Genomic DNA, 25,519 nt, shown 5'->3' with positions numbered 1-25,519 from the left:
ACAGAAATAAATGGTGACTCTCTGTAAGTAGCTGGATAGAGAGAACCAAGAAAACAAAAAACACAAAAGTTTTTGCAGAGCTTTCTGGTTACTCTAAACAGTGAGCAGATTCTCTGCAGCATTGATTAAACTGAGAAGATGTTTTAAGAGGAGACACTTTCCATGAACATTCGTTTTTAACCTCACATTATGCAGCTAGCTTAATTTCAATGTACGGGAAAACAGACAAAAGTTACTTAGCTATCTACCCTGGCCTGGGAGGAAGAAGTGGGGTTTACCTCATCAAAGAGAAAAACATAAGCCTTTAGAAAAGCAAGTGTGTTTCTAAAAGTTCTAAGACAATACACTGACTTTTTGAGACCACAGAAGTTCCAAGTGCATTGACTTTTCATTTCTTTACATGAAATACTACAGAGCTTATGTCAGATTTTTGTTTTGTCTTTACTTCATTTATAAGTTTATTAGTGATCAGAAAAAGAGACTCATCATAGACATAATTTCATTTCATAAAAATTTAAGGCAAAAAGAAAAGTTCCAAAGATTGGTCAAGCAACGGTGAGGTTGGAAGGCCTCGTCTGCCTTCCCTGCCACAGGGTGACCGACCATCTGTGGCTGGGCCCAGCTGTACCACCAGGCCTCCAGTCCCAGCTCCTGCTCAATACTCTGCAGACTAAAGGAGATGCCCAGGAATTCAAGGCAAGATTATTCATGGTAGAAATGGCCCATAAGAAGAAATCACAGTTTGCTTCTTACAGAATCTAAAACTCATCTTAGCAGGAGTTAACAACAAAATTTTAATGTGAGAAATTTAAAAGCATCTGGAAACTAATTTCTATTAGTCTCAAAAATGTCATTCAGTCTCCATGTCTTTTAAGTTTTTGATTCCCTAAAACTTTTCCACATAGGAATTAAAGTGACAAGGATAGGAAATTGATTAGCCAGACAGAACCCTAATTACTAGAGACTTCTTTCAAAAAAAAGCAGTCTATCACTGTTACTCTCATTATCTCTTCTAATTCTATATAATTTATGCTTGATAAATTTCACTTGAAAGTCCAAAGTATTACCCAGTTTTTAAACTTTTATGTCTTAGACAGTCACACAGAACCCCATGCAGAAAGGGGGAACTGTTTCTAGCTCCAAGTCTCACAGAGCTTTCTTCATTCCTACTTTCCTGCCTCATTTTCTTTTTTAAGAAAATAAGCTTAAAATATCACATTACCAACCTTTAATTATGTTTAAGAAGTTCCTCCTGGAAGGACTCTCTGACTAACACAAGGTAATTAAGCTCTCCAGCAAAATAAGCTACCTATAATTTGGCATCCATTACTGCTTACAGTTTCACTATGTACTGTAGTCATTTGAGATACTTTAAGAAAACCCTTCAAATACTGAGATGTTTATTGCATTTTTAAAGTATCTACCATCTTAAATATCCTGTTTCAAATTCCTTCTAAATTCCTTTACATTATACAACATCAAATATTGAAATAATCTTCTCATACTATTACACTTGAAAATACCATTTAGGAACAATATTTTAGGAAATAGAGGGTTTAAGGCAAGACATTCATTTGGAAAAGTTAACCCCCTCAATCATTCAGACGGATACGATAAGTTTTCCACCTCTGCAGTGCCTTGGGGTACACAACATACATTCGGCCACAGGGCACACATATGACCTTGTGGACATATGCTGAGGTTGGAATGCCCCATGAAATATGAAAATATTTTTATATAAGGCGTGGCCCACAGGGACATGGCATGGGAGGGCTGCTTCTTTCCGTTTCCACTATGGTTTACAGGAAATTCCCTACCTATAGCTGTCCCATTTCCCCCGCTAATCTCTTTTCAAACAAACACAAACCCCTTGCGAAGGTGCTAAGACTGGTTTCTGTGAACACAAGAAAGGCAGTCACTGCCTTGAGGAAGGTGGTCTAGAGGCTTTTTCTTGGTTCTGATTGCAAATGCTGTTTGTTGTGGAGAAACTGTCCTCTCCCAAAGAATTTTCTCTTTCGTCAACCTTTCTGGACTGTGAGAGCTGATGGTTTTCATGTATATTCTTTCCTTTTTGAGTCTTTTTCACTGGCAACAACCATAATACTAAGATACTACAGACGTGAAGGCAGTAATACCAGGAGCTAAAAGAAAAAGGAAAAGTTAGTTGTATTAAATTTGGACACTAGTAATCCTTATTTATTTATTTATTTTAAACTTTTTTTTTTTTGAGAGAGAGAGAGAGAGAGAGAGAGAGAAGTTTTTTAATATTTATTTTTTAGTTATTGGCGGACACAACATCTTTGTTTGTATGTGGTGCTGAGGATCGAACCCGGGCCACACGCATGCCAGGCGAGCGCGCTACCGCTTGAGCCACATCCCCAGCCCCAGACACTAGTAATCTTTCACTGCACCCTTCGGACACCTGCGTCACTGCTCCCTCCCCTTCAAGGTGGACCTCCACACTGCGGCCCAGGGTCTCTACAGAGCTCTGCTCCCCTGAGCATGAGGGTAGATTACACAGCTTGGAACAGGACAAGAAGAAAGGTACTTATTAACAGTGGTAGTGATCTGAAAATAATCTCTTCAATCCAGAGACTCTAATTCTGAGTCACCAAAGAGACAATAAGGACAGTAGAGCCTGGCTTGGCCATGCCCCCTGCTGTCCACTGTCTCTCCCTGAGTCACAGGGATTCTGAGGAGGAAAGCAACAGATAAGCAACAGTGCCTGGTGGTGACTTCCACACGTAAAGAAAGGCCATGTTATTTAAGATACTCAGAAACATTATTCCCCAAATCAAATATAAACCAAATGTGACCTCAACTGCTCTATAATAGTTGGAAGTTCAAGTGATTGAGAGAAGTACCTGAGATGCATCGAATAGCCCAATTCACTGCATTTTAAAGTAAGAAATGATTCTGTTAAAGTAGAAATGTCTTTCTGTATGTATGATTTTTGTAATATTGTATTTGACAATTTTCCAGCTGCACATTCTGTCCTAAGTCCCCCAAAATCTAAAGAATTTATGAAAGGATCAAGTTTTGATCTCTAAGCTATCACTATTATGGGGGAGTGGAATTAGATGGGGCAAGGGGAGGAGATAAACAAATAAAATATATGGAATTCAAATTAACAATTTCTAATACTACAGTGATGACCATAGTACTAATGAAACAAAAGAGTGAAAAGAAACAAATAAGTAAAAATCTAAGTAACTTATTTTCCTTTGATTAAAGAAACCAAGATAATTAATCATTCTTTGTAAAGACCCAACTTTTTTCCCAACCAGGTCCTGGACAATCAGGCCAGGAGGTTTCCAGTTCAACGTCCCTGAAAGCTAAGGCAGCAGTTACCAGCTGGCACTTTCCTCACCTTCAGGAATGTGAGCCATCCCATGAAGATTTGAGATTGCTTGGTTCAGGATTAAGAAGTAACTGTCATGCTTCTACCAGCAGAAAATGAGGTACAGTACTATTTTCATATCTCATGCAATAGCAAGGAACTTTCTTTCCTGACAAATCTTATGAGTAACACTTACCTGTAAAACATGAATGATGGTTTTATAGAAAGAAGCACAAATGGCACAACTGTATAACTTATTGCTATTTGAGTTACTGCCCATGTTATGATGTCATAAAATAATTTAAGTTGGGGAGTTTTGAGGAAATAATGTCTAAAGTTGTTTCTCATCTGAAATAAAAAATAAACAAAAAACACTTACTATATCTTTAAATTAACATTACTTACACAATTATACTGGCAGTGACTATATCAAGAATGTTGAACTTGCAAGCAGCTGGCATGAGTCTAAAATGATACTACCACTGTGAGAAAAGCTGGTTCTGAAAAATTGAACACACTTGGGCGTAAGCCGTGGAGGTGGGAAAGAAGGCATCCAGGCAAGACATGAACTCATGGATCTGGGCCTAGGGCCTACAGGAGCTCTGTGCAACTTCTTAGTTGATCTGAAGTTGCATTAAAATGAAAAATTTCCCCAAAGAGTTAAAAACAATACTACGCAAAGCTCCTTAACTGGTACTTGGGAGAGGACAGAATATAAACAAGAGTTCAACCTATCTTCAGTTTCTCCTGCCACTATGAAAGGTATATTCGTCACCTCTCTCTTTAACCTCTACACATGTGAACAAATAGATCCCGTGCACTGAGCTCAGGTTAAACAGCACTCACCAGAAACAAACAGCAACCACACACATCACTCACAAATGGAAGCTGAAAGAGCCTCTCAAAAAACTGGTGTTTTCTAATCTTCACTATTTTGATGACTTTTTAAAGTTTTCAAGGTAGTGAAAACATCTCAACCTTTTCAACCCAATCATGGTGCTGTCTCTTCTCCTGCGTTCCTCACTCTTCTCGTCTAGTATGTTTATGGGACGCACAGCCCTGTTCTCCAGATGCCGTCTTACTCCTTTAGAGTGGAGCTGGCACATGAGAAATGGTTCTTCCACGAAAAGACCATCATTCTTAGTGGCCAAAACCAAATCCTGCCTGTGACTTCTTGCCTACCTCACCAGCGGGATACCTATTATCTAGTCCACTCTGCCCATTAATGACAAACCCATTTCTTCACGTATGGTGGTCAGTATTCTTACAAACCTTACCCAGCTGGGGAGCTGGCTCCCTGGCAGAGTGCTTGCCAAGCATTTGCAAGGCATTAAGTATAATACCCAGCACTGCAAAAATAAAAATAAAAAACCGAAAGACAATGAAAAGCAAACCTTACCTTAACTACCTAATATTGCAAACGGAACAGGCTTAGGTTCTTCCCCAGTTTGATATTCAAGTTCTCCCATTATTGCTCTCCTCCTCTCCCCTCTGTACCTATCCAGAATTATCCACTGTTTATGAATACAATTCTCCTCTTCAATTAGATTTAGTTACTGTTCTCCAAATATAGCATGACATTTTAACCACAGTTTTGTTAATGTCATTCCATGCCTAGAATAACATTTTCTCCCCCATATCTCCCCCACATCTCACTCAGTATTGAAATAATAATTTCCTTTTTTTAGCCCTGACGTGTGATCTCCCTGCCTCAGCCTCCTGAGTTGCTGGGATGACAGGTATCCGCCACCATGCCCAGCTCTACCTTTCATCTTTCAAAGCCCAGACTAAATGCTTTGGATCTCAACGAAGAAATATTTCTTTCATCTCTGATACTTACCATCTTAAAAAAAACCATGGAGCCTATCATACATGCCTCGGGAAACATGCATTGGTATGTGCATATAACCACTCACAACGTACACACACTCGATACCCGATTTCACCAAACTATCAAAGGCACAGCCTTTAGCTTCCTGACTTCCCTCGTACACCATCATGCTACCTTAAAACTTAACAGTCAACACTTGCTGTTTGTTAAATGAAGCCACCTTACCTCTGAGTGCTACCACAGCTAGTTCAAAGGTCAGTTTTGTCACATGGCTTTCCTCTGACTCTCAAGGATACAACACTAATTCATCTTTCTCCTTTCCTCTACATGTCACCTGATCTGTCTTGACTGTTTCCCATAATGCTGCTCTAGGATCCAACAAGGCAAACTGCTGTAGAGAAGACTCCAAGCTCCTAAGTGGACCCTCTGCTGGGCGTGCCCAGCACGCTCCTCAGGCTGACCCACACTCGGCTCTCCACCTCAAGTGACTCAAAGGTCTCGGCTTTCAGAAAGCACTTCTGAAACAAACCTATCATTCTGATCATCTTTATTTAACTATTTTTCTCTTTCCCTCAGAAAATTCTGTAAAAATAAGTATAATATGTGAGTGCCTCCTGTGTGCTTCTCAGGTAAAGCACGGAAGGCCGTGTGCAGGGAGACTCGCTACGTATGTGGGCTCCACTGCAGAGGACTGTGCTAATCAAGGCTAAAGAAGTAGGGTCACTGAATTATAATTAAAATTCTTGATACTTACAGCTCGTGCTGCTAATGTCATCAATACCCCTGTTAAAAAGGTCAGATAGTATCCTGGGTATACCCCATGCCAAATGGCAGAGAGAAAGAAAGTCTGGATGGTTGGACTGATGGAGGCCCGTTCATAACACACCCTAAAATCCACAAAAAACACAGAGAATCAAGAGGAGTGAGTGGATCTGAGCTTACCAACCCTACACTGATCATTCTCCCAGTACCTGGCAGGATTTTAGTAGCCAGAAGAACAAATACTATCTATCTTGGGTAATAACTTGGTCTGGAATCTCAGGGATGTTACGGTTATTAAGTATCAAATTTAGAAACAAATTCAATTCCTACTTTCCCACAACCACTAAATTATCATTTCTACTATTTGGGAGTCCCTAAAATTTACAATTAATATTAAAGTTAGAGGTTTTATTCTACATATTTTTTTTTCTTTGTCTCCCCTCCTCCCCTTTTTGGATGGCACTGGGGACTGAACCCAAGGCTTCTTTCCGCCATGCGATCTACCTCTGAGCTATGTCCCAGCCCTTTTTGGTTTGTTTTTATTTTTTACTTTGAGACAGGGTCTCACTGAGCTGCTCAGGCTGGCCTTGAGCTTGGGGTCAAGGAGTAGGATCCCAGCCATGAGTGATTTTATTGCTTTCGTTAAAAACACTCAAAACTTTCAATTGAACATGATTCTTTCTGGTAAATTAAATAGGCTATGCTTAGTCTGAAATTCTCCTATAATAGGGCATATAATTCAGATGGAAATGAGCTTTTACTAAGGTATCAAATTTAGAATTAAACATAAGTATAAATATATAAATAACAACAATAACATCACACAACAGATGAGTTCAGAGAATCTGACACTGCTGGGGGCCTGGCTGGGATCAGGAAGGCATGGTAAAAATGAGGTATCTCAAGGGGTAAGATATTCAATTGTCTTAAAGAAACACTACAAAGGCAGGCGACTTTGAGCCCTCTCTGAACAGGAACAATACTTTAAGAATAAATTCAAGACTGAGCAGGTGCCTGTGGACACTGGAGAGAGAACCTGGATGTTCTGGTGTCATCCTAGACTGGACAGGCCCTGCTCTGCCCAGGGCTGGTGCCCTCCCCTTCCGGGCCACACATCCTAACTGACATCCTGGCTCAGGATTCTGAGAAATGTCCCCTTGTTTCCCTGCGTGCCATGCTGCTCCTGCTCTCTCACAATAACCCCCACAGGGATCAGCAGGTGCCTGGTCCACTGCTGTGCTCTGAGACCTCTGGGGGGACTGGCCTATCTTTGGGCCCGTGCCTAAAACATAAAGATCTGTCAGACTGGAATATTCAAACTGGAACTGTTCCAGAAAACCTGCAGCACATGTAGAGTGGATATGTACAGAGTTTCTTTAAAATCACATCTTGGGCTTGGGATATAGCTCAGTTGGTAGAATGCTTGCCTCGCAGGCCCAGGCCATGGGTTCAATCCCCAGCATCAAAAATCCAAAACCAAAACCAAAAACAAAAAAACCACTCCACATCTCTGGGGATGGCAGCAGAGGCACTGAGGACTGGGGCAGAGGAGCAGAAAACTGGCTGAGCAGGTGGTGATAGAGAACCGTGACTCAGGCCCAACTGTCCTGATCAGGTGGGTGCTAACAGTCTTTCCTAGGTTGATACCAAAGCCACAATGTCACTTAACACACCATGAATTTAATTAAGAACATGAATTCGACGAAGTTCAACTTCAAGTACTAGATGCCAAAATATATCTATAAAAACGTTCTTGAAGAAACATACCTTTTGAGCCAAAGAGCTGTCTGGATATTCCAATTATCAAGAAACATCTTGAAACTTGTTGACATCTGAAAAACAAAGGAAACTTTTCATTGGCCAACAAAACAATGAAGCTATAAATATTATGCTGAAAAATTAAAACTAAAACTTCCGCATAATGATGATAGCAAAAGATTCCTCATTCCTTGATGCTATTTTTTGCAGATAGTAATAACATCATTCTTAAAAGGAGTTAATTTTGGGAAATGAATAAATGCACTCTTTCTCCTGTGTGTCAATATTTACAAAGCTTGTCATGAAATTACTACAAAGAAAGTCCTGCTGAGTATACAAACACCTTTGTCCAACACCAAGGACTAGAGTGTCTACCTCATCATCTTCCTTTCTCCCAATCCCTGCCACTGTCTGGGTGAAGTGGGAGAGGAAGACTGTGTTTTATTTTATTTTATTTTTTTTATTTTAAGAGAGAGTGAGAGAGGAGAGAGAGAGAGAATTTTTTTTTTTTTTAATATTTATTTTTTAGTTCTCGGCGGACACAACATCTTTGTTGGTATGTGGTGCTGAGGATCGAACCCGGGCCGCACGCACACCAGGCGAGCGCGCTACCGCTTGAGCCACGTCCCCAGCCCTTTTTATTTTATTTTAATTAACATTTATTTGGGGCGGTGTTGGGGATTGAACCAAGGGTCTTGTGCATGCAAAACACTCTACCTCTGAGCTACATCACCAGCCCTCTTCTACCATTTTAGACTCCATGGTCCATTATTTACTGTTGTCTTATCAAAATCCCTGAGGCCTTTGTCTCTTTTCCTTTCAACCTGCATGCCCATCATAACCCCAGCCCCTGACAGCAAGCTTCCTCCTTCCCCACAGGCATATCTGCAAGCCAAGCCTGGAACAGCAGGGGCATTCTAGACCTCCAGGCTCATGGTTCTCAATTAAAGCAACCTATGGGACACTTATCTGTCCTTATCTCAGTTGACACCTCAAGGACACTTAGCAGAGCTGTCCATATTCTCCTTGGAAAAACTAATGCTTTTCTTGATGTTATTCCACACAGCGCCCCCAAGAGGATGAAAACTGTCCTAGTGGGGTACATAAATCCCGTCCTTTCCTGTATAAACCACGTGCATACACACAGTGGACCAAGAGACACACAGTATGTCCACAGCACTAACACTGCAGGGGGACAACCAGGGAACAAAGTGCTGGGAAGGCTCTGCAGGTGGTGACAGCAAACCGAAGCCTGGACCACCACCACACGTCCGTCCCTAGCTCCGCACGAACCCATCTTCCCTTCCTCTTCTCCATGTTTTATTCCTCACATTATTAGGAAGATTTCAAAACAATTACTACAATCGCATTTCACGTGGAAATAATGTAAAATTGATGCCCAACAAGGACATTTTAGAAACCATTATTAGATCTAACAAAATTAATAATAATTTTTCTTTTTTAGGACAGTCTTGAACTTCTGGGTTCAAGCAATCTTCCTGCCTCAGCACCCCAAGCAGGTGAGACTTCAGATATATACCACCCACTACACCCTGCTCAAAAGATTTAGCATCATTTAATACCTTTTTGATTTGTGCGGTGTGGTTGGCCACAGTCTCCTTTAATCTGTAATAGTCCCTTCCCACCCTCTACTTTTTCTATGCCACTAATATGTTTTAAAAAACAACCCCACAGGTCATATGTCTTATGTCCTGTGAAATTTCCTAATTCTGGATCTGACAGTTGACTGACTCCTCTCTATTCCACATTCCCTCTAAACTGAGAAAGACCCAGAGGCCCCACTCAGGTTTAGTTACCGTGGGAAACTTCCCCAGGGCCAGCGCTCTGCTTCCCTCAGCTCCTCACTGCAGTGCCTCGAGCCTGCTGACCATGCCTGGGATCTTGGGTGGGTCCAGCCTGGGCCATTTTCATAAAGTTCCCTGTTGACGTTTTACCTACAGTCTTGCAATTTCTCCTGTTTGGAATAAAGCTTCTCACAGGCTGGCGAAGCATCTGCCTGGCTTTCCCTCCTCTCCCTGCTTATTTTCCTGATGGCCTCCTTGTCTGGCCTCAAGTGCTCTTTCAGATGCACCTTCTCTTCTCTCAGTGGTCTCTGCTGGCCTTGCTCTTAGCTTCCCCCAGGGCTATGAGTTCGAGTTCCCAAATTACAATTCTGGGCTCAGGTGTCTCTGCTGATTGACCATTTGTCTGCCTGCTGGACAACTTAGCGAGTCTGAGATTTACACACACTCTCTCTCTCTCCAAACCTGTGCATCTTTGTTTCCTATCTCAGGGAGAGGCATCACCATAACCCTGGTTGCTTAAAGCAGCTATGCTTGACCTGCACCTTGTTTCTCTACTGGTTCCAATTCATTACCAAGTTCTGTTGAGTCTCACACACAGCGCTCTGAGAACTCCTTTCTTTCTATTCCCTCTGGGAGTTTCCTAGTTTAAGGCACCAGCATCTTGGATTAATACTATATCTCCCAGCAGATCTCTGCCTGTAAGGACAACAAGTTCTACATGCTGGATCCTTCTAGAACATGTCTCTGGTTTCAGCTCACTCACCTGCCCCTGTAACATACCCGCAGTGCTCCACCACTGCTCCTGCAAGAAAGTTCAAACCCCTCATATGGCCTCTAAGACCGTGCTGGGCATACCTGACCTTGCACACCTTGAGCACAAGGAGCCCTCACAACTGCCTAAACCTCTCATCTTCTCAGGCTGTTCCTCCTACCTGGAGTACCTGGCAGTCTCCTGCTTAAGACATCTGTCCCTCAGACACCCGCACTAAGCTAAGCCCCAGTCTGAAGAACACTATATGCCTAGCCCTCTCTGATCAGAAACCTGATGGCACTGGTGGAGGGCCCTCTGGTACCCATCTTATTCCTTGGTTCCTTGGCACAGGGCTGGTCATCAGTAAATACTGGTAGAGTGACAGAATGATAACTTCTTCATGATTTACTCACCTCTATTTGCTGAATTCTCAAATTGGAAATCAAGTCCCAATGAGCTGCTCCATTTCTGTCATATGCTCTGAAACCAAAGCCTGCAGCATTGTTAATAGCATCAGCTGTAGCAAAGTTAAAAAAAAAAAAGTATTAAGAACTTTTGTAGCAATCTATATCCTCCCAGATGTGTGTTGTGCTTTATGTATCTCTTACTAATAAACAGTATAAATAGATGTATTCTAATTTTAAGGAAGGTTAGAAACATTATCACACACATTGAAAATAACTACCCCAATAAGGGCAATTTGAATAATCAATGAAACATAACACATTAAGCATGAGTAAAGGGCAGGTGCAATTTAAGACCTGCTGGCACCAACAGGCTAAAGGTACATACAGTGTGTAGAAAATAACTTTGAAACTCTAGAATGCTTCCTGGAACACAGCCAAAAGCATTCAGCACCAAACTGCTAGGAGATGCTCCACTGTGAGATCACCATGTTCCTTTTAGACACATATTTGACTATACTATAAAGAAGAATATATAGATGAGGCATGTTTTCATTTCAATTTTCTTCTTTCTTATTCATTAGAATCCACTCTACGTCTCCAAAATCTGTTTTTTAATCCTTTTCACCACAATGCTCAATTAGTTATCTTTGATTTACATATCTGCTTGAATTCTCCCTCAAATAAGCCCTTTCCCAATCAATTGGAAAACTTTATAACTTATGCTGTTTCTGCTACAACCAAGAGTAAGCTGAAATCCACCAAAAACCAACCGAAGACTATAGCTATGCACCCCATCCTTAAGTTGTTTTCATTCCATATTAGTGTTTTAGTATATCAAACAGGATTTTCGAAATTTACACTTTGGAGGAAAAAAGAACACATGAGCTAGACTGATCCCTTTGTCAGGGTTAAAGAGCTTAGCTTCCTTTGGTCCAGTAAACAGGAGCCTTTCAGGTAAGCCTACTGATACAGGAGCCTTTCAGGTAAGCCTATTGATACAGGAGCCTTTCAGGTAAGCCTACTGATAGGGCAACACTCACAACCAGCACGGCAGCACGTCTGCGCTGAGGCCCTGCTCCATGGAGGCTGCCACCTCTGGTTTCTTAACTTGCTCACTTTTGCCATCTTTTCTGGCCTGCTGCCATCTGGAAGTAACTCCTCACCAATGGCTCCTCTCCCAAGGGGACTGGCTCAGAGACCAAACGGCAGGTGAGGCCTACCTTTACCCAGCCCCCAACAAGAGCCTGGCCTGCACCTCAGGTGGCCCGAGGTTCCTCAGGGTGAGGTGAGGTGAGTGACCCATGACTCCAAAGAGCCAACCACTGGCATCAACTCAACTTTGACCTGTCCCTATACAGACCAAGTCAGGGCTATGCCAACTTGAGTTAAAAGCAAAAAACTGTTCAAATTCCAAGAAATGATCTATTTGAAGGGGTGAGAAGAGGGCAGGTGGGAAATCTAGAAGCCTGATTCCTATTTTGAGAAACCTTGAAATGAAAAATTAAACATTACTGTTGAGGTAGCCATTTAGTATCAAAGAAACTAAATTTAAAAACATTTATTTACAAGAACCCACCAAAGTAATTACCCACATGATCCATTCTTCTTTTAAAAATTATGATCATAATGCAAAAACTATATTAAAGGATGATACTGGAAATCTTCGATTCCTGCAAATACCCTGGACCTCCAGATATCACAGAACTCCAATTTAAGAACCAAATGGACAATTAAAAAAAAAAAAAAAAACAAGGCTTGGGAGGAGAGGGGATGGGCCCATTCAGATGCTGAAATAAGCCTCACTCTGCTCCTTGCCTGATCCCAAACTGCAAATTAGATTGCAGATGTTAACCATCACTAGCACCTATAATAGTATAGCACACTACAAAGTTAAAGCATTTGTTGAATGAATAAATAGCCTTATAAGCTCACGGCAAAAATTCTTTGAATGTAGCTCCACTTCAAATTGTTCTGATCAAATTATTTCCTCAAAGAGGAACTGGGAAAAAAGAAAATAATCTTTTCCTGGCTTATCAAACCAAATATTGGGATGGGGGTATAGAATCTTCTAATCTTCTAATTTTTCATTTCAAGGTTTCTTCTAATTGTCACAATCAGCAAAGAAATAATTAGTAATGAATCTCTTTTTCTCTTTCATGTGTGATACTGGGAATGGAACCCAAGGGCCCATGTGCTGGGCAAACACTTTCAGTGGTGCTACACTCCCAGCCCTTTTGGTTTCTGTATCTGGAGATGGTCTTACTAGATTGCCCACATGGGCCTTGAACTTTCGACCCTCCTGTCTTGGCCTCCCACAGTGCTGGGATTACAGGCCTGTACCACCATGTCTGGCATTCTTATGCATTTCTTAATGAAATCCTACAAATGCTGGGTGGGTATGGAGAAAATTCAGTCTCAATTTAAAGACAGAATACTTATTTATTTATTTATTTTGGTGGTACTGGGGATCGAACTCAGGGGTGCTCTACCACTGGGCTACAATCCCAGTCCTCTTTATTCTGAAACAGGGTCTCACTAAATTGCTGATGTTGGCCTGAACTTGTGGTCTTCCTGCCTCAGTCTCTTGAGCTGCTGGGATTACAGGACTGCTCCACTACTATACCCAGTTTATAGATAGAATTTAAGTGGTTTCACAGGTGTAAAAAAACATCTTCAGAAGTGTTTGTTCACCACTAAACAAAGCACGTAGTAAATGCCAGTGCTCAGCCTGCTCCCAGCATCAGGTGACTGACATGCTTCTTCAAGTGTTCACTCAGCCACCAAGTACCAAACACAAGGCAGATGGACACAGTGTTGAGAACAGAGGGTCCGTAACCAGTGAGTCCAAGCACAAGATGACACATATCCAAGAGGTTTTGATTTGTCCTGGGACATGTATCTCTGTCTCTTTACCAGGACAGGAGCTGGCCTCAGCTGTCAGCCTCAGAGGTCTGCTAAGGCTCCTTTCAGCAGGGTGGCAGGATCTTGGGAAAGCACTGTTTCTCAATCCCAGTTTCCTCCTTCCTGTGTGGCCCCAGCTACACCTGTCAAAGATTAGGTACTTCCACAATTCTTGGCTCATGCATGTAAAACTAGCCATTTTTTAGGGCTGAGGTTGTGACACAGTGGCAGAGCACTTGCCTAGCAGCGTGAGGTACTGGGTTCAATCCTTAGCACCATACATAAGTAAGTAAATAAATAAATAAAAGTACATCAACTAAAAAGTATTTTTAAAAAACTAGCCATTTTTCACATGCTAAAGTCACATTCAATCGTAAAAACCACAATTGAGGGTTATCTTTTCTCTAATACCTGCTTTACCTGTTGGGGATAACCAACAACCTCTTTTCAGTGTACCAATATAATTTTGTTCACTTTGCTGATAAAGTCCTTATCATATGTTTAACAATCTACTTAATCTTAATGGAAGCTTAATATACTCAGATTTTGAGGGGAGAGAGTATATCCCCATATGTAAATGGTGGGGCTTGTGTCTTCTACCCAGACAACTCCCATTTTTCGAATTGGTCTTTAATTATACATCCTCAAGAGGGTACTCTTGCGCCAGGTATGGTTGGTGTGCCTGTAGGCCCAGTTCCTGGGAAGGCTGAGGCAGGGGCAGCTTGAGTTTAAGAATATAAAGCCAGTTTGGGCAACACATAGAAGCCCCATCACAAAAAAACAAAACAATGAAGACACTCTCATGATTAGCTATAAGATACATTATAACACAGAAACAGAGAAGTCTATTTACATGTTACTTACCTAAGGTCCATGCAAAATAGTATTTAGGTCTAGCAGCCAGTAGAGACACGTACAGATAGGTAATCTTGGTTGGCCATGAAGCTGTGGCTTGAAAGCGCTCGTCGATGTTGTACTCCACAGGCAACATGTTGGAGATGGTCAAGTGAACGAGCAAGGAGAGCCCACACACCAGGAGTTTCTGAACCACGGCTTCCTGCAAGGTGTGAGGCAGAGTCACCACCTGTATCCAAACCCCCTGAAGAGCTCTTACATGTTATCACTGATTCGCATCCTCCACCAGCACCAGCCCAAGGCAGGAGTTGCACAGCACTCAGGGTCTCAGGTGACCCATTGTCCCATAGGAGGCAGCAGGAACGAAACCACAACTCAGACCAGAACCCCAGTTTGTGTTTTCAGAACTTTCAGGGAATAAAAAAATCTAAAAGCATGCAAAAGGCTAAAGATGTGAATGCAAATGGATACCAAAAAATATTAACACTATAACGTTTGGTAGATTTTTATGTAAAAGTTAAAATTGATATTAATGTATGTTATTTGGAATCACAAATTGCTAAATTCATTTCCACACTAAGAAACACTTGCAAATTTCCTGGGAGGCAGGTTGCCCAAGGTACAGACCTGGCTGCATCTGTGACGGGAGAAGGGGGGATGGGGGACATGGAGGTTGACACCTCCAGATTTATCTCCCCAATTCTCTTCTGTTTTTTTTTTTAATATTTACTTTTTAGTTGTACACAATACCTTTATTTTGTTTGTTTTTATGTGGTGCTGAGGTTCAAACCCAGGGCCTCGCACATGCTAGGCAAGTGCTCTACCGCTGAGCCACAACCTCAGCCCTCTCTTCTGTTTTTAAAATGTGTGTGTGTATGTGTACACAATCATAAATAGACAAACAAACATACAGACATACACGCTTTGACTCTTGCTTGTTTGTCCTTTTTGTTTTGGGCTGTGCTTATTTTCCTACTTAGCACAGGGACATTTGGCAGAGGGAACTGTATCGTTTTTTTATTATTGATTTTATTTTTTATTTTTTAAATGACAGTAGAATGCATTACAATTCTTATTACACATGTAGAGCACAATTTTTCATATCTGTTTGTATATTTAAAAGTGTGTTCACACCAGTTCATGTCTTCACACATGTACTTTAGATAATGATGTCAGTCCACCATCATCATTGCTAACCCCCTGACCCCACCCTTACCCTCCCACCCCTCTGCCCGATCTATTCCTCCCATGTTCCCTCTCCCTACCCAATTATGGGTCAATCACCTTATATCAGAGAAAACATTAATTATTTTTTTGGCGGGGGGATTGGCTAACTTCACTTAGCATTATTTTCTCCAACGCCATCCATCTACCTGCAAATGCCATGATTTTATTCTCTTTTACTGCTGAGTAATATTCCATTGTGTATACATGTCACATTTTTTAATCCATTCATCTACTGAGGAGCATCTAGGTTGGTTCCACAGTTTAGCTATTGTGAATTATACTGCTACAAACATTAATGTGGCTGTGTCCCTGTGGTATGCTGTTAAGTCCTTTGACTCTTGCTTTTGAATCATTTTTTTTTTTTTTTGGCATGGCATTGTTATAAAAAGTATTAAAATAAACATGTTCTTTTATAAATTACTTAACTTTTTTTTTTTTAAAGAGAGAGTGAGAGACAGAGAGAGAGAGAGAGAGAGAGAGAGAAAGAGAATTTTTTAATCTTTATTTTTTAGTTTTCGGCGGGCACAACATCTTTGTTTGTATGTGCTGCTGAGGATCGAACCCAGGCCGCACGCATGCCAGGCGAGCGCGCTACCACTTGAGCCACATCCCCAGTCCCTAAATTACTTAACTTGAATTTTATTTGGCTATTTAAAGTACAGAGCACTCTAAATCCAGGTATTCTGTTATACATTCCTTTATCTGGATATAATATACACACACACACACACACACACATTCATATATATATATATATTCCTTTATCTTTTTTCCACTTGTATCTTTTTTCTATATAAATATATAAACATCTATGTGTGTATGTATATTTATATTTTTATGTGTATTTACACATGTGAATATTTTATTGTGCTTCATATACTTTCCAGGTTCTAGGCATTTCATGAACATTATTTATATAATAGACATTTCTTTAATGGTGAAAAAAATTTTTTTTTTCTTTTTGCAGTATTAGGGAGAAGACCCAGGGCTCAGAACTTGCTAGGCAAGTGCTCTACCAATGAACTATACCCCAGATCTCTTGGTGTTCTGTGGATTTAAAATTCATACTACTTCTGTACTTTTAGAAGACCAGAATATTTCAAACTCATTCAGTATAAAAGAGATGGTTCAGGTCATGAAGGAAAAGACATAAGTGGAAAAAAGAAAAAGCTATATCCAAATAAAGAAATGTATAACAGAATACCTAGATTTAGAGTGCTCTGTACTATAAATAGCCAAGTAAAATTCAAATCAAGTAATTTATAAAAGAACATCTATGTTTTACTATTTTTTTGTAACAATGCCAAAAGAGTAACTCAAAGGCAAGAGTTAAAACATATGCTAGTTGAGCACAGTAGCACATACCTATAACCCCAGTGGCTTGGGAGGCTGAGGCAGAAGGATTTCAAGTTGAAAGCCAGCCTCAGCAAAAGGGAGGTGCTAAGCAATTCAGTGAAGTCCTGTCTCTAAATAAAATAGGAATGGGGACGTGACTCAGTGGTTTAGTGCTCCTGAGTTCTATCCCAGGTACACCCCCACTGCCCCTCCCAAAAAAGCATATGTTAAATTCTTTGCAGTTCTTAAAAAAACTATTCATTTTATTCTTAGTTGCTCCTTCGTGGTATTGAGGGCTCAAGGACTTTTTTTGGGAGGGGGGGTACTAGGGATTGAACTCAGAGGTACTCGGCCACTGAGTCACATCCCCAGCCCTATTTTGTATTTTATTTAGAGACAGGATCTCACTGATCAAGGACTTCTTGCTGCACCTTTTTGTACTGGGAACTAAACCTAAGCTCCCACATTAGGCAAGCACTCTACCACTAATCTACATCCCAACTCTTTTATTTTTTTGAGACAGGATCTTGATAAGTTTCCCTGGCCTCTTAACAAAAAATCCTCCTGCCTCAGTCTCCCAAAAAGCTGGGATTCCAGGTATGTACCATCACACTCAGCAAGGCTACTCTTTCTTTATACAGTCTCCAAATAGCTTACCTATACATTTGAATAAAGGCATTTTAAAAAACAGAGAAAAACTAAAAATTGAAAATGAAGTCAGATGACATAAATGACCCTATATATTAGCCTAAAAATGAGGTATAAAATACTGTGGCCATTATACTATGTCTAGGGGAAGGAAGGAAGGAAGGAAGGGAGGGAGGGAGGGAGGGAGGGAAGGAAGGGAGGGAGGGAGGGAGGGAAGGAAGGAAGGAAGGAAGGGAGGGAGGGAGGGAGGGAGGAAGGAAGGAAGGGAGGGAGGAAAAGAAGGAAGAAAAGAAAATTAAAGTACCATAGATGTGATCTCAACTTCCAAGAGGCATAGATAGCAGTGAGAACCAATCAGTGCAGGCATCAGGTATCTTTGAAAAGCTGGGGGAAAAGCAGGAGGCCTAAACCTGGGAGAAGAGCTTGTGGAAAGGCAGTTTTAGCCAGGTTTCTCTAGCCACCTGCTTCGCAAAGTGGGAGTATGTGGTGTGTGTATACCACCCCCATATACACCTGATTTACACAGAGAAGATGCCTTAACTTAGAGAGGCAGATACCCCTCCATCTTTCTAGCAGGACGCTGGAAATATCCAGGCTTAGAGACAGGTCTGGAGTAGGCTGGGTAAGATGCTAGAATGAACGTGGAGAGCCTGGAAAAAGTCCACCTCCCAAGGGATACCCTCTGCCCCTGCTCCTGCCCCCCTCCATGACCACCAGTCAAGTCTGTGATGCACAGAAGATTGGGAGATCTCTTACTCTAGAAACCAAACAGCCCCAGAGCAAAGGCCCACAGACATCAGGAGGGGGCTGGCCAGTGTTGCCTGGGAGCTATCCTCCTCCACAGAGCAGAGGAAATGGCACTTAGGCACAGGCAAGTCCAGCTCAAGATGCATCTCTCAGCCTCTTGGAGCCGAGTGAAACTATGCAATTAATTTTGATCAAGGGAATGTGAGAAACTCCGTGGGGGCACCATGATATCCATAGACTGCGACACCCAAGCTGCCACGTTGAGATAACTTCATTTAAAATCAACTATTACTTTGTCCTACATTAACTAATGTAGATAAAGACAACTGGGATGAACCAACCAAAGAGCCAACTGGCTACCTGACTATCCTACTTTGGACTCTAAGAGTATGCATAGCCCATGGAGGCACAAAGAGCTTCCAAACGCAACTTGAGGGATTTATAAGTAATTACTGCTATTTGACTTTGCCAACTATATGCCTATGGAATTTACACAAAATATATTAAAATGATGAGAAATTTTAAAATAATATTTGTCACTGTCAACAACTTCTGATAATGTCTATAGCCCAAAAGGAAAGCAAGATTTTATAAGAGTAAATTCCACACAAATAAAGTGAGGTGATATAAGCCTGTATTATTGTTGGGTTTGATTCACTACTACACTCACATGTTTATAGTTCTTGATATTTTTTCAAATATTTTACAAAATTCCTTGCTCTTCAGATACTCCCTAAAGTGGGGAAGACATGAAGAAAGGGACTCAACATTAACTCATGTGCTCACATGATAAAGCTGAACCCATCACTAAGTGTCCAGCATCGTGACCCCCAGGTTTCCATGCAAGTTGTCTGTACAGTTCTCCCTCAGTGTCCACAGGGGTTCCAGGACTCCTTCCAAATACCAAAACCTGCAGATGCACAAGCACCTTATATATAATGGTGTAATATTTGAATAGAGGCTATGCACATCCTCCCATATGCTTCAGATCATCTCTGGATAACTTACAACAGCTACCACAAGGTGCTGATAAATAGCTGTAATACTGTATTGATGAGGGAGTAAGGACAAATCTGGACATGCTCAATACAGATGCAATTAAAAAATATTTCTGGTTCAACCTGTGCCTATAGAATCCTCAGATCTCAAGGGCCAACTATAATTACCTTCACTTTCTGTTACAGAAGTGAGGCCTCTGAAGGATTAAGTCTCAGAATGGACACATGAAATACTCAGTGGCAGAGATTCCAATTTCAAGTCTGAATCCAACCTAGTTTGATCTGGCATTTCTCAATTAGTACTTAACCAATAATGAAAAATATGCTGAATAAAACATCCTTCTGGCACGAAACCCAATGAGCCACATGGTACAGAAGAAGTTCTGCAAAAGGTTCCACAGTTTTTCACTCACACTTTGCTGCCTGCACACATGCAGATCGGTGGCTCTGAGAGGAAAGGTGGTGACCCTTTGCTCCAAGCCACATGCAGAGGAAGCACAGGAGCCCCTCTTCTCCATCACACAAACTTTCTGATTAGCCTATGATTTCCCAGGGAATACTTGATTGAATGCAAGGGGAAAAGCCTATAGGAAGCCTGGATGCCTTAGAGCATTCTTTAAAATGCTCTAACTGTGCAGTCCAAACACAACTGCAGTTCAAAGGACATAAAATTGTATTCATTTGGGAGGCCATTTAAGTACAAACTCCAGAGCCAGGCTGTCTGGGTCTGAATTCCAATTCTCCTCCAGCCACCCAGGAAAGCCTGGTCTAAGGGCTGCGCCTTCCTGTCAGTACTCTCCCCCAAGGCAGTGAGGAGAGCGAACACCTCCCAGGACTGCTGGGAAGGCTGCGTAGCAGCTGCCAGGGAGGGGCTTTGCAGAGCCCGGCCAAGTGAGAATTACTAGCATCACTTTACTGCAGGGACCAGAAACAGCTTCATGTGAAGCAGCCATTTAAAAAGGAACAAGATCTTGACTGGCAACAATTAGGATGAGGAGGGTAAAGCAGGTAAACAAAAGGAGAACAGTGCTTCCTACATGCGAATCACAAGGCACAGGCCAAGGCAGCAGCCTGGAAGGTGATCCAGGTCCAGTCCAGAAGGGAGGGCTCTCATGTAAAACAACGCCACACCCTTACACCACGTCATTCTCACTAAGGGATTCAGCACGGAGAGTCTGTTCTTTAATCATGACTGCACTTCTACCTGGGACTAAATACATTATCTAAGTCTTGTCAGCCAAACAGATCCCTAAGATCTGGGGGCACAGACAGACCACAAATAGATGCCATGGGTCTAAATATTTAAAGCATTCCTTTAAACATAGTCACCTCATGTCCATGTCGGACATATGCACCAAGATTTATGCATCAGAATCTATTAAAATAGCCAGGTATAGCATAGCACGCCTGTAATCCCAGCAGCTCAAAGGCCCAGACAGGAGGTTCTACAAGGCATCACTACTAAGTATAATGTGAAGAATCGTTTATCTTGAAAAATATTTATAAAGAAATAGGGAAATTCAAAATGTGAAAACATCATCATTTTAAAATAAGATGAATGAACACGTGTTTTCATAAAAGCTCCAGATACATGTCGTGGTCTTACGTTTGGAGATGGCTCTGTTCTCTCATACTGCACCTCTTCTTTTCCGTTTTCACCTGACTGTGTCATGTGGTACGACCTGCCTTCAATGAAAGTAATGTAGTCTTTGTAAGAGCAGAGTGGGCCCGCCAGGATGCCCATGAAGTTACAGTTGTAACTTACATACTCCAGGAGGCTTGGCATGCGCCTGCAAGGAAAAGACGTGCAACTGTGAGATGAAACCGTTTGAAAGATTTCACAGGAATAATATCATCTACTTCTCTGTTTTCACCATGTTCACAATAAAAGATTAAATTTTCATCTGCACCCACACAGTAAAAACTTAAAAGACTGGGATGTGGTAAGGCCCAACAGTATTTCTGGGTTTGAGAGTTTCTATGAGCACCTGTATTAGCAACTACATTTCTACATAGATTTCTCACTGAGAAAGAAACCTAAGACAGACACAACATGGCTTAGAGTCATCTATTCCTAGTCACTTGCTCACTCATTCAACAAATACATGTGGGTATCAACTACCAGCATGTGCCCAGCATGCTCCAGTGTCTTCAGATACAGCAGTCAACAAATGGAAATTCTGCATCATGAAGCTTACTTACCAGCTACAGAAAATAGATGATCAAATACATAAATATATTATTTCCAGAAATGCTAAGTGCTCCAAAGAGAAGGTGGTACTTTATAATATTAGGAAGTCAGAAGCTTGTTGCAATGGTGCACACCTGTAATCCAGCAACTCAGGAGGCTGAGGTAGGAGGATGGTGAGGAGTTCAGAGGCAGCCTTAGCAACTTAGTAAAGCCCTAAGCAATTTAGAGAGACCCTGTCTCAAAAAATAAAAAGGACTAGGGATATAGCTCAGTGGTAGAGCATTCCTGGGCATAATCGCTAGTACAAAAACATAAATAAATAAAGGACAAAAAGAAGTACATCCTAGTTCTCAATGCAAACAGCAGGGTAAAAGTGAGTGCTCAATACAAACAACTACAGACTACACGTTATCATATAAATGAGTAAGGGGCATGTGTTTATTTCTTAACACCAGTTCTACTAAGCAAGTCTACTGTTTGCTGCCAGTTACAAACCATCACAGATAAAAGAAGAACCTGGGGGCAGTGAACAGTGTTCTTGAACAAGCTATGATCTTTTCTCTAAATGAGACATGATCACTCTTAAAAACACACTCTGGACAACGAGAGAGAGAGAGAGAGAGAGAGAGAGAGAGAGAGAGAGAGAGAGAATGAATTATGTTTATGTAAAACTAACCTATAGAACAACACACTACATCCTGCCCTTTGACACTGTTTAGATGAACAGCCAAAACTCCTTTTATAATTTTTTCAGAATTATTGTTCTACATTTAAGTATTTGGAATCTTAAATATTTTCCCCTTTGAGCTCAAAGCTGATGGGTGAGAATGTTTCTAGCATTCACCATTGGCTTGTCCTGCATAATACTGACACAAAACACTTTCCCACCGCACCAAACACTAGACAGGCACCTTCAATCTCTGAGGAACATAGACACTCCATGTCCCCCGGCTGCACAGCTCCACTCTTAGCATCAATTCTTTTAGACCCAAACCTGGGTCAGGCTGACCCAGCACGGCTCAATCTCACTGTCTTGCAATGCACAAGGACAGGAGAAATGCTTAACCAGGAAACTTGCTGAAGTGCTTCCCACTCAACTGTCATGTTGAATGAGTAGTTTTGTGCACTGACATAATCTCTGCTATTAAAATGAAAACTGAAGCCCCGTGATACTTCTTTATGATACAAAATCAAGTACTCATTCTTTCATTCCATCAATGCTGACGTGATACCAGCTATGCGTGGTCTTACGTTAAGATTTCTCAGCACTTGAATTACAGACATCTTTTGGCAACAATTCCTTGTTGTGGGGACTGCCCTGTGCACACAGAACGTCTGACAGCAACCCTGGCCCGTACCCATATGATGTCAGTAACACCACCCCCAGTTGAGACAATCCAAAATGCCTCTTGACCTTGTCAAATGTCTCTGAAGGAAGAATCACTTTAATTAGTAAATCACTACTTAGGTGATAGGTTTTCAGATGACTGACAAACCAAAGTTCATGTCCTTAATGACTTTATGTTTGGGGGAGAGGGAGAGTGACAATTAAATAATGCTGTGTAAAATCTGACAGTAATACATATTAGGAAGAAAATCAAGGACATGCGAGGGGCTAGAAAGTGAAAGGAGGGTAGGGAAGGAATTTTTGATAGGGTGGTCTGTAGAGTTAAGAGTGCACACCTGTCGTCCCAGTGACCTGGGAGGGTGAGGCAGGAGGATATCAGGTTGGGGCCAGATTTAGCAACCTAGAATGAAGCTGTCTCAAAATAAAAAATATAAACAGGGCTAGGGATGTAGCTCAGTGGGAGAGCACTTGCCTAGCATGTGCAAGGCCCTGGGTTCAAACTGCAAAACCAGGAAAGGAGAGAGAAAAAAAAAAAAAGAAATGTGGTAGCTCTCTGGGTTCCTATTGGGCCTTATGTGTTGTGGTTAGATGTCTGAAATTTTATTCTAAATTACATGGGAAACCATTGGAGGTTTTCATCAGGAAAGGCAATAATATAACCCAAAGCACATAAAGACTCTCTGGCTGCTAAGTAGAAAGTAAGCTACAAAGGACAGGAAAGAAAATAGAAAGACTAAGTTAGGGAAATAGGGAGACTAAGTTAGAAAACCTGCCAAGTAGAAAATGAGGGTCTGGGCAGGGCTGAGAGCAGTGGGAACGGTGAGCCATGGTCAGGTTCAAGAGACAGGAGGACATCAAGTCGAAAGGACCTTGACTCACTGCTAAAGTGCATTTATACTAAGAAAATCCTCCCGAAAGGCACCACTGATGGCGGGCACTGTAATTAACTACAAGGCAACAATGGTGAGAAACAGGAGTGGGGGAAGGAAGAGAGACAGACCAGAGTTCTGTGCTGAACACGGCTATCACTGTCAGTGCAGAGACACTGATAATGAGGCCGGGGCTCAGGAGAGACAGCAACACGTAGGTGGTACGCAGAGGAACTGGGCTGCAGGTGAGCACCTGGAAAAACATGAGATATCTGGCCTGAGTCGTGGAGCACACCAACAGTGCAGGAGATGAAGGAACAGAGATGGAAGAGGAAGATCACATGATGCAGTATCCTGGAAGGCTGGCAAGGAGGGCATCTCAAAGTCAGGGGTCAGCAGGCAACTACCACCAAATGGTTGAACACCACAAAAAACAAGCTAACAGTGAAATTTGCTAAGACTATGAGCAACGTGGAAAGAACGGGGACAAAAAACTGACTGCAGGGGCAGGTGAGAGAAAGGGGGTGGGGGGATGTAAACAACAACACCCTGAAGCCAGCCTCTTCCCTTAGGCTGGTGGGAATGATCCACACGGAGGGGGAGAAAAAAGGAGGAACGGGGCAGAGTCAGTGTGGAAGTGAACAGTAGATTACAGACAGTTAATTCCTGGCTCTAGGAAAGAAAGTAGAGAATTTCTTTTCAGATCTCAGGCGGTTCTGAGGGGCACTTTCGTTTGCTTTGTGTTTTTGTGGTGCTAAGGATGGGTCCCCACCCGTGTAGGTCCACAGTTCTGCTGAGCCACGTTCCCAGCCCACCTAATAGGCTCTGGGATCGTAGGATAAAGTAGAGCTGCTTTTATTTTCTCCAAAAAATAAAGCTTGGGGAGTCTGGGAGAAAGGAGACTGTGTAATGTCACAAGAGAGGGAGAGCTGCGGAAACGAAGGACGGCACTGACAGCCCGTGACAGATTCAAAACCAGAACAGCCACAGCCAGGGTCTTCCCCCAGCTCCCTCCACTGTTTGGCGGGGGAGAGCTGAACTGAACCAGGTCTGGGGGTCCGTCAGGTGGCTATTCAAGAGGGAAAGGGGAAACAGAGCACAGGGTGCTGGACCAGGAACTCGGAAAGGCTGGAGAACCAGATCCAATTAACCCTCATCAGTCAGTGCCCTCGAGGAGCTGGGTACTGGTAACAAGAAGAGAACATCAGAATAAAACATTTTTTTTTTAATGCTGATTTTTTTCCTTTTTGGGAGGGGGGTTTTAATTTTGAAGAATTTGCATTTTGACACAATATCCATAAATAGAATACAACCTCTCATTCTCTGGTTGTATATGACGTAGTGTTACACAGGTCTACATGTAGTCATGTGTACATAGGGTAATAATGTCTGATTCATTCTACTATCGTTCCTACCCCCCAGCCCCCTCTCCTTCCTTCATTCCCCTCTGTCTAATCTAAATTACCTCAATTCTTCCCTAGGCCCTGACCCTTATTGTGAATTAGTATCCACATATCAGAGAAAACTTTCGGTCTTTGGTTCTTCGGGACTGTCTTATTTCGCATAGCACAATATTTTCCAGTTCTACCCACTTAACAGCAAATGCCATAATTTCATTCTTCTTTAAGGCTGAGTAACATTCCAATGTGTGTGTGTGTGTGTGTGTGTGTATACATACCACAATTTCTTTTATCTATAAAACAGAACATTTTTAAAGGTGGGGAAAACATAAGAAGAATCCTAAGG

At 41.8% G+C, this 25,519-nt stretch overlaps 1 protein-coding gene across 3 annotated transcripts in view; it reads right to left on the bottom strand.

Moving 5' to 3' along the window:
- Window positions 1–656: 656 nt before the first annotated feature.
- The window catches only part of MBOAT2 (membrane bound glycerophospholipid O-acyltransferase 2), a 127,662-nt gene continuing 102,799 nt past the window's right edge, over window positions 657–25,519 (bottom strand). For all 3 annotated transcript variants that reach the window (XM_081264556.1, XM_081264557.1, XM_081264558.1), the window contains 7 exons: window positions 20,972–21,155; window positions 14,420–14,612; window positions 10,661–10,764; window positions 7,701–7,765; window positions 5,926–6,058; window positions 3,537–3,688; window positions 657–2,141 (listed from right to left, as the gene is read on the bottom strand). In XM_081264556.1, coding sequence (XP_081120682.1) covers window positions 1,916–2,141; window positions 3,537–3,688; window positions 5,926–6,058; window positions 7,701–7,765; window positions 10,661–10,764; window positions 14,420–14,612; window positions 20,972–21,155 — 1,057 coding nt within the window. In that variant the 3' untranslated portion in view covers window positions 657–1,915. The remainder of the gene's footprint in view (window positions 2,142–3,536; window positions 3,689–5,925; window positions 6,059–7,700; window positions 7,766–10,660; window positions 10,765–14,419; window positions 14,613–20,971; window positions 21,156–25,519) is intronic.

Source organism: Spermophilus citellus, assembly GCF_964194105.1.
Source record: "Spermophilus citellus genome assembly, chromosome: 13".
NCBI classification, from domain to species: Eukaryota; Metazoa; Chordata; class Mammalia; order Rodentia; family Sciuridae; genus Spermophilus; species Spermophilus citellus.
The sequence above is the reverse complement of the archived record's forward strand: the minus strand, read 5'-3'. Positions and strand labels throughout refer to the sequence as shown.